The sequence below is a fragment of the Helianthus annuus genome, chromosome 15, assembly GCF_002127325.2.
Source record: "Helianthus annuus cultivar XRQ/B chromosome 15, HanXRQr2.0-SUNRISE, whole genome shotgun sequence".
Classification (NCBI taxonomy): domain Eukaryota; kingdom Viridiplantae; phylum Streptophyta; class Magnoliopsida; order Asterales; family Asteraceae; genus Helianthus; species Helianthus annuus.
Genome location: NC_035447.2, coordinates 132,235,291 through 132,244,605, shown reverse-complemented (window position 1 = coordinate 132,244,605; position 9,315 = coordinate 132,235,291). Strand labels below are relative to the sequence as shown.

Below are 9,315 nucleotides of genomic sequence, written 5' to 3'. Positions count from 1 at the left end.
TTTTTTTCTTCTTGACGAATATTACTCAATGGTGAAGACCGATGATGTTAGAGATGAAATTCAGTCTTTTCTCCAACTTTCAAGTGAGCCGCTACATGAAGCTTTCACTCGATACAAGGAATAGATTCCGAAATGCCCTCATCATCAAATTGAAAAATGGGAGTTGGTCAAATGCTTCGTAAGGGGTTTGGATGATGAGACATGGAACCACCTTGAGTCGACTAGTAATGGAACCTTGTTGAGCAATCATGAGGACGACGATTGGGAGTTCCTCGAAAGGATGAGCAAGAGCAAGAGGTCAAAGGCGAAAGAGTCGGCTAATCGAGCCAAAAAGCACCCCACCTCAAGGTCTTGGCCCGACCGTGATGCGAGTTCTAAGGATAGGATTGAAACGTTAGAGCGGGAGTTGGCTCGCATGAAGAAAAGAGAAGTGAATGCGGTGCAATACGCCGTATGTGGAGAATACGGAGACATCGGTCACCGGACTGAGAACTGCCAAAGCCACCAAGGAGGTGAATCAAGTGTATGGGGACCGGAGGAAATATGATATGAACTCCAACACTTACCACCCGGGTTGAGGAACCATCCTAACTTTAGGTACGGTAATGCCTCCAACCAAATGAATCCGAATTTCCAATCGGGAAATCAAGGTGGGTATTCGCACCAAGCTCGCCAAAGAGGTTACAATCAAGATGGTCACGGGTCGACGAATAATCAAGGAGGTGGTGATGATTTGAGTGCCAAGATAGATGCACTATTGAATGTAGTGAAGGAGTCCAATAGTGACATCAAGGAGATGAAAAAGGCAAATTAGATGAGGGATAAATCTCATGAGGTGTTGGCGAAGCAAGTTGAGCAACTTGCTAAAGAGGTAGCTCAAATGCGGGGAAATGTAGGAAAACTCCCAAGTGACACCACAATGAACCAGAAGCATCAAAGCTCAAGCACGAGCAATGAGAGGAATGTACACATTAGCGCGGTAAGTCTTCTTCCGAATGATGAAATTTGTGGTGTTCAGAGCATTCCACTACCACAATTCGTTGATGGTGTAGTGGAAGATGTAAGTGATGAGCCGGAAAGTGAAAATGAACAAAAAATGATTTCACAAACTAAAACTGAAAATATAACTAAAAATTCTTTTTGTGAAAATTGTTTAAATGAACTTAAACCGATTAATGCATCAAAAGTTGAGGAACGGTACCCACCAAAGGACAAGAGGTGGGAAAATTTTAAACAAGCAAAAATTAATTTACCGTTACTCGATAACATTAAAAAGGTTCCGGCTCATGAGGAATGCTTAAAGGAGTTAAGCATCGAAAAACGGCACAACAAATTACCTGAACCGGTTGATTTGATATCTTATGTTAGTGCTGTTTTATCGAGTGCTCTTCCCCAAAAAGCTCAAGATCCAGGAGATCCTCTTATTCTAATTCAAATTGGAACATTTAAAATTAACAGGGCGCTCCTAGATCTTGGAGCTTGTGTGAGCATCTTGCCCGGGAGTTTGTATGACCAATATGATTTTGGTCCATTAAAAAAGTTTGGTACTCCCGTGGTATTGGCCGATCAGACTCCCACGCATCCAAGAGGGATGGTGGAGGATGTGATTGTTAAGGTGGATGATTGCTACTACCCAGTTGACTTTTTGGTAGTAGACTATGTTAGGTGTGTTGAGGACACCCAACCGATAGTCATACTGGGTATACCGTTCCTGGCAACTGCTAATGCCATAATAAATTGTGCAACGAGAACGGTAAGCATGAAGTTTGGTGACCGGGAATTAAATTTAAATGTTTTTTCAAATTTTACTAACCCACTCGGTGAGGATAAGTGTCCTAAAAAGGACATGAATCCAAACAAAAAGGTATGTGCTATGGTTGGGAGGTTTGGAGAAACAAAGAAGAAGACGGTCAAGAAGAAGAAGGCGAAGAAGTCACCTCAAGAAAAGAAGAAGGAAGAAGAGGTGCGGAAGTTTGGACCGTTTGGCAACAACTGGTATGAATCACCGGTGGGTGATTTTGAGGAGTTCGTGGGCGGCAAGCACGCCATTGTTAGATATTCCGCACTCTAGGTTGATTTTGCAGGAAATTGTTAAAAGAATATGGAAAATCTTCAGAAATTTCAAACATATTGAGTTTCCAAAATTTTCTAGCAAAATTAACAATTCCGCTGATAAATCAGAGGAATTATCTGATCCAGCAAATTTAACATCGGTGTCCGGCGAAATTAAAATCCAAAGGCGACTTTGGTGACCGTTTTAATTGTCCTCAGCGACATTATTACGGTGATCGGCGAAGTTACTAGACGTCGTGCTAGCGAAATTATTTACCAGCGAATTTGATCAGCTAGCATAATTACCCAGCGAATTTAAGTGATCAGAGGAATTACCCAGCGAATTTAAGTGATCTGAGGAATTAATCAGCGAATTTGTTCCAGCGAATTTAAAAAGTCAGGATAATTATATCTACTCTACCAGCAAAATTATAATTTCTTTATCAGCATATCTAACTTGGCTTGCCAGCATAATTATCGTAACCCGGCGAAATTAACTTGGTTTGCCAGCAAAATTAGCTAGAGGAATTAAAAGGTGGAGTATTTATTTTTGTGGAGGAATTAGATACGGATACAGGAATTAACGTTTTCGTGAATAGAATTTGTTCCGTAGCTCATCTCGACAAACCGTTTGCACCGTTGAACTCGTTGGATTTAAAAAAAACACTGGAAATTTCCGAATTGGGTTTTCGACATTATATATCATTGGATTCGTTTTTTCGAGACGATTCTAACGGTATAATTTGGTAAAATCTGTTTTCGGAAAAATTTTGTACGGTTTATCAGTACGGTTATGGTTAAAACGTGTTTAAAGATGTTTAAAGTGGACAATGTTGGTGAGAAAGTTAAAAAGTGGCCAAAGCTTACCAATGTTAAAGAATATGCTGTTTGGAAGGAGGAGTTTGAATCGGTTGTGAAGAGTGAGGATTTCAGAATGTGGTGTTGTATGATTGATGGATACATTGCTCCTACACGTCGTGTTGAAGGAAGGATAAAAGTGATTTCTTATGACAAGATGGATGAATCTGAGAAACTTATGGTTAATGCTGAGAAGAAAGCTTTAGCAGTGATTAAGATGTCCTTGCCTGAGGGAATTAAACATACCATCAAGCACTATGGGACTTCTTATGAGCTGTGGGAAGTTTTAGAAAAACGTTATCAGAGTTCATCAGGACAGAGTGTAGGGGATCTTGCTTTAGATAAGGTAGCAGATGCTGTGAAAAAAGAGAAGAAAAAAGCTGATGAGGAGAATGTTGAGAAGAAACATGCAGAAGTTTCAAAGTGCATGAATGGTGTGAATGAACTTACAACAGAGGTGAAGGCAAGATCAGAACCTGTAAGTCATACGTGTCATAAGAACTACAAGGTAAAGTTAACAGCCTATCGGAGCAAAACAAAATTCTGTTAGCTGAATTGGAAAAACAAAAAGAGTCAAATGTTCTTTTGATTAAAAGAGAGTCAAATTGCTTAAATGAACTCAAATCAAATGAACAAGAAATCAGCAGTTTAACAAGCAAAGTCAATGAACTGTTACAGATCATTGATTTGGCTCGTGAAACTGTAAAGGATAAAACTAATGAATTTTCTGAAAAGTGCAGGGAATTGGCCATTGCACAAGACCAAATTATCGAACTTAAAGGAAAGTTAGACAAATTTGGAAATTCTTCATTAGTTAGGACTCACATTCAAAAAAGTTTGAAAAAGAGTAATGATAAAAAGGGTTTGGGGTTTAGTAAAGCTTCATCTTCTAAGAATCAAGATTACTCGTTTTTACCAAATGAAGATGAGCTAACTAATTTTGTTCCCACTGCACCAGAGGTAGTGGATCCGATAGCTGCGGACTTGCCAAGTAGTCTAGTTACTTTGAAAGAATCTGTTGAGTCTAACAGTACACCTCATAAATCAGATGAGGATACTGAAGATGAAAAGAAGAAAACATTTAAAAAGAGATTTAAGAAAAAGAGAAATTACAAGACAAAATCTTGTTTTAGATGTCACAACAAAGGGCACGTGGCGAGTTGTTGTCCTTTGAAAAAAAATAAAGAAAAAGTTGATGAGGTTAAGGATGGGAACAAGGTTGGTTTGAATAATGATGTTCAACAACATTGTCAATATAATCAACCAAGATTTCAATCAAAGACTTCAACAACAAGAAGATTTGATAGACCAAGAAGTTTTTCTACAAAATTTAGTCATTTTAATGGTAAATCAAATCAGTTTCAAAGTCAAAATAGAAAATTTGGATATCAAAATCGATACCAGAGTTTTGGTAATCGAAATTTTCAAAGAAGAAACGAACATAGGGGTTTTAGTAACTCGAATGTTCAACAACATCCAAAATTTTTTCAAAATTCATGGTATGATAATGGGAGAAGAAGGTATCAAGATAATAATTTTCAAAGGTCAGAAAATCCGAGAGTTTATTGGAACTCTTATGATCAAAGATCTAGTGGAAGTTATAAATCTTGTTCAACAACAAGTACAACATCCAAGACACAAGTAAGGTGTGATGGATATCGGTTAGAAGCGTCTTATGTGGATTTACATGGTCGACCCAAAACCGGTCAGGTTTGGGTTGTTAAGTCTAACCGAGTTGTTGAGTGTGTGCAGGATGACCAAGAAGGACTGTTGATATGTTCAACAATGGTTATTCCTGTAAAGCATCTGAGGTGGATAGTAGGTTAACATGGGTAACGAACTATTTACTTCTGTGATTGTCTTGTTTGTTCTAGACTTTAACATTGAAAAACTTATTGTTAGATTGAAGTGGGAGTCTGTTTGTGTTTTTAAATTTGTGTTTTTGAAACTTGCTCCATAAAAACAAAAATTTAGGGGGAGAAATTTCCCTAAAACCAAAAAGAGTTTAGTTAGTGCGTGTGTTTAGAGGGAGTAAGTTATAAATTAACAATTTAAAAAAAAACCAAAAACATTGAAAAATCAAAAACATAAAAAATGAAAAATTGAAAAAAATGAGATTTCATGGTGTGAAACAGAAGAAATGATAGTATATCAACAAGTTAGACTGTCACACTGAAAATGAATTAAATTGCTTAAGTGTGATAGCAGCTTCATCATACGATGTGCCAGTAGGCAAAAAGCTTGAAATAATCAACTTACCAATGTGATATAAACATACATGAACTGAATATGAGTGGGGAACACATCAGTGGTGTATGGTTTAATGACCTTAAATCTTGCGTTGATAGATTGCCAAAATCTGAGGTTTTGGTTCTTTATACTGTTATTTCATCTGGGGATATCAGGGTTGTCCTTCTGCTGCATCCAGATACATGCTGACCTAGGCACAACCAGGATATCTTAAAAGAGCAAAAAATGCCAAATCCCATAAATGAAGAAGCTCTCATAGAGAGTCATTCAAAAAAGTGCAAAAAGCATAAATTGTACCAAAAAATGGTATTTGTCTTAGCCCTCGTTAGATATTTTGGTCTCTTTGCTGTACGGAAGTACTGACCTGTTCACCAATTATCTAAACGTTGAAAAATAAAATAGATGAATGCAGTATACTCACCTACTACGATGAATCTTTGTGCATACCTTGATCGCGGGGGTATATCCTGAAGTGGGATACGCTAGTATATCAGTAATAAAATTACCTTAACGTATCATACGGTAATGGTACTTGAAATGTTCATGCATTTTGTTTAAGTGGACAAACATATTGGTAATCGTCTTGGACTGCTTTTCACGAAAATAAATAAAATATTAACTGCTGAGTGTGAAAACAGTTTGATTTAGCTGATATGATCTTCTTACACATAATTCTCACAAAAAGATGAAATTGTAAATATTTTTTAGTCTAGTTTAGTTTGTTAGTTTTTTTTTGAAAAAAAAATCAAAAATACCAAAAATATTTCTTTTCAAAAGACTTCCATTTTGAACTGACAGGTAGTTGTTTTTGCAATTTAAGATAAAATATTGGTTTATCTTTAAATGTGAAAAAGACTAATGGTTTTTCGAGATACTTGCTTGTGTTTCTAAACAGATTGATGCAGTTATCAAAAAAAAAGTGCAGAATACAAGTAAAGTGCAGATTAAGAGTAAAGTGAAGATGTGTGAAGATGCATGGTAGGATCCTTCTACTACATTGCTGAGAGTAAGAGATATGAAGAGTTGGAGCTTACTTCCTTAACCAAGGATAGCTAATTGATCTACAATGAATGAAAGTTTTGGAGATTGGAAGCATCAGCTAAGGGGGAGTCTGTTGATGTCAGAAGCTGTGTAGCAGCTGTGTAGCTGACGCTATCCAAAGACCAAAAGAACACAAGATGTTTGAAGACATAGTTACACTATGAAGCTATTGTCAAGGGGGAGTCTGTTGGTGCATATTCGGTGACAACAGCTTAATAGTTTGATTATTTAGTCTTTGGATTTTTTGTATTGGGCTTAGCTTATTGGTTAGTGAGTTTATTATTGTAATGGGCTTGGAAAATGTCCTAGTCCATGTAGGAAGCCCAGTTCACAGACATGTGGTATATAAACATGTTTTGTGATAAGGGTTTTGAAAAACTTGCTGGCTAGAGAGAGAAAACGTAGAGAGAGAAAGTAATTTCAAATTTAGGGTTCTTAGACAAGATCACAGATAGTGGTTGTGAGGTTGTGAGGTCTTGAATTGATTGTAAACTGCAAGTTGGATAATCAATAGAAGACCTGTTTGATTGGAATTTCTGTTTTCTACTCGTTTCTGTAACAAATCTGATCTAGAGGATTCCGCACTCTAGGTTAGATATACAATTATGTGAAAGATCCATACATCAAGGGGACCTACAGCCATTCGACCACAATGAGGTGGTAAGTTAATTGTTGTTGTATATTTCCTTTCACAATTCGTTTTAGTTTATCTCTGTAGTCTAATTGTGTTGTTGTATAATTTTGTTATTTCGTTTTAGGACTAAATGAACTCTGTGGGTATGTTCCCTATATAACCCTCACGAGACCTACTCGTCCTCCCGAGCTATCGGGAGGTTTAAAAGGGCTTGTTGCATACGTTAAATGCAACCGTGATTCCTACGAAAGTGAGTTAGGTTTGTTGTTATTGTACCTTTTTTCCACATAAATCAAAGTGAAATAACGTATGGTTTGGTAATATTTTCATAAAAGTGGTAGAACTAGGTAACTAACAAATTTTAATGGTTGTGAGAAGCATGCTTCTACACAAGAGTTAAGATTTGTAGGTACATTATGTTCGGGAGACGACCGTTTTGTTGAAAAGATTAAGAGCACACGAGGAATTAGCGAAAAACCAGGTGCATACGTTTCTTTTTACCTTTGATTTTTAGTTAGCAAATAAGTGGAATGTAATTTGTATTTTATTCTCCGGGGTGAAATTTTGGGGAAGCTAGTCGTGTCACATCCCTTGTGCGACTTAAAAGTCTAGTTCTTACACACTGGGGACAATGTTTACCTTAAGTGTGGGGATGGGGGAGTAAGTAAAAGATTTATGATTTTTGACCCGTTCATTCAAACACTACATATTGAGGAAAATGTTTACCTCAAGTGTGGGGATGGGGAAAAATTTCAAAAATTTTTCAAAATGTCTTTGTTTGAAGCGATCTTAAAAGCACAAAGTAACTAAGTCAACGAGGGATGACACAACCCATTTGGTCTTTTGTCATGGTGAAGTTCGAATTAATAGCATGACGGGTATTTAGCGGGTGGTTATTTGGGAATAATCCGCCTAAGAAACTTGCAATTTATGTATATCATTTTCCATACCCTTATACGTGAGATTTTAAGCCATTTGTATACATTATATATACACATATTTCTTTGTTTGAGTGGACCATTAGTCATGTATTGTAGAACTTGCCTCTTTTGATACGTTTGAGACCATAGACCGAATACAAGCACAAGAATGATTAAGGCATTAGGTCAACCTTTTTTCTTTTACACCATTTATCTATCCTTACCCAAAAAAATTTATCTCTTAGTAGCTAACTTTCAGCCTAAACCTTTCGTTTGACAACCCATTTAGCCCATAAACATAAGCCTTTTCTTTTTAAACCCGTGTGATGAAAATTCGATTATAGGAGTATATGCTTGTATGGTTGTGATTTGTTTACGTGAAAAAAAAATTCATAAAATGTTATGAAAAAGAATGAAAAAAAAACCGTTGAGAAAAACACAAAAAGATGTGTTAGTAGTTGTTGAATAAAAGGCGAAAGTTGTTGCCTCATAGTTGTTGATGTTTATATTTAGTTTTGGGTTGCTAGTATAGTCGTTTGTAATAAAAATCGGATTTTCATCACCATAGCCACTTTCAAACATCCTATTCCACACCTTTAGCCTAGCCCCATTACAACCCTTTAAAGACCTTTTGACATGTGCATACTATTCGTGTTCGGTAGTGGAGAATGATTGAGTTGTAAGCCTATGCGGGTACGTGTTCTATTCGGTTTTGAGTGATTACATTAAAAGTGCTAATACATCATTATAATTAGCAAATTTGTAAACCAAGTGAAGTGAACATTGTGAGGGATGTGTATGACTTGTGAGTTTCAAGGGCGGGTTAATCTTGGATAATCATCTTTATATGAATTATCATTTATCGCTAAATATTTTGAAAATTGTAAAAATTATGAACTGAGTATGACTTCAGACCTTAAATTACGTCTCAAGAATGTGAAGTGTGTTTCTCGTTCGACCCACGTGAAAGTGTAAAACAGATTTGCTTAAGGGCAAGCAAACGACAAGTGTGGGGATGTGATACGTGGGCGAAAACCGGTGTTCGTTAATGTTTAAGTTCATGTATTTGCTTAACTTTTAATCTCGAGTAGCCTACTTTAAACGGGATTTGTGTTTTGCAGGGTCTTACGGAGTTTAAGGAGCTATTTGGGAGCTTTACGGAGCACCAGGAGCGAACGGGATCAACCAGGGATGTGAAATGAACAAAACCGGGTTAATCACGAAGATTGGATGTGTTTTGGGGGATGTTAATGGATTTAAAATGAATATATTGGAAGATGGCATGATAGAGGGCTGAATTACGAGTACGTGGGCGAAAACGGTGAGTAAAACGGAGTTATAACGAAGAAGTTATGAAGAAAACAAAAATGGTATTTAGAGGCACCATCGGAGACGCCCAAACGGGCCGTCGGCAACGCCCTCTGGTTTGTTCCGTCGGCCAGAAACCTTCATAAACAGTAGATTAAGCCGTCGGGTGAAATTGAGACTTCCAGGGGCCATCGGAGACGCCCTAAATGGCCGTCGGCGACGCCACCTGCATTCTCACTTCGCAAAAAACTT

At 37.2% G+C, this 9,315-nt stretch overlaps 1 protein-coding gene across 1 annotated transcript; it reads left to right on the top strand.

The window, feature by feature from the left end:
- The first annotated feature begins 814 nt into the window (after positions 1 to 814).
- On the top strand, positions 815 to 2,071 carry LOC110914242. Its single transcript, XM_022159048.1, has one exon. The coding sequence runs from the start codon at positions 815 to 817 to the stop codon at positions 2,069 to 2,071; it is 1,257 nt and encodes a 418-aa protein (XP_022014740.1).
- Positions 2,072 to 9,315: the final 7,244 nt, after the last annotated feature.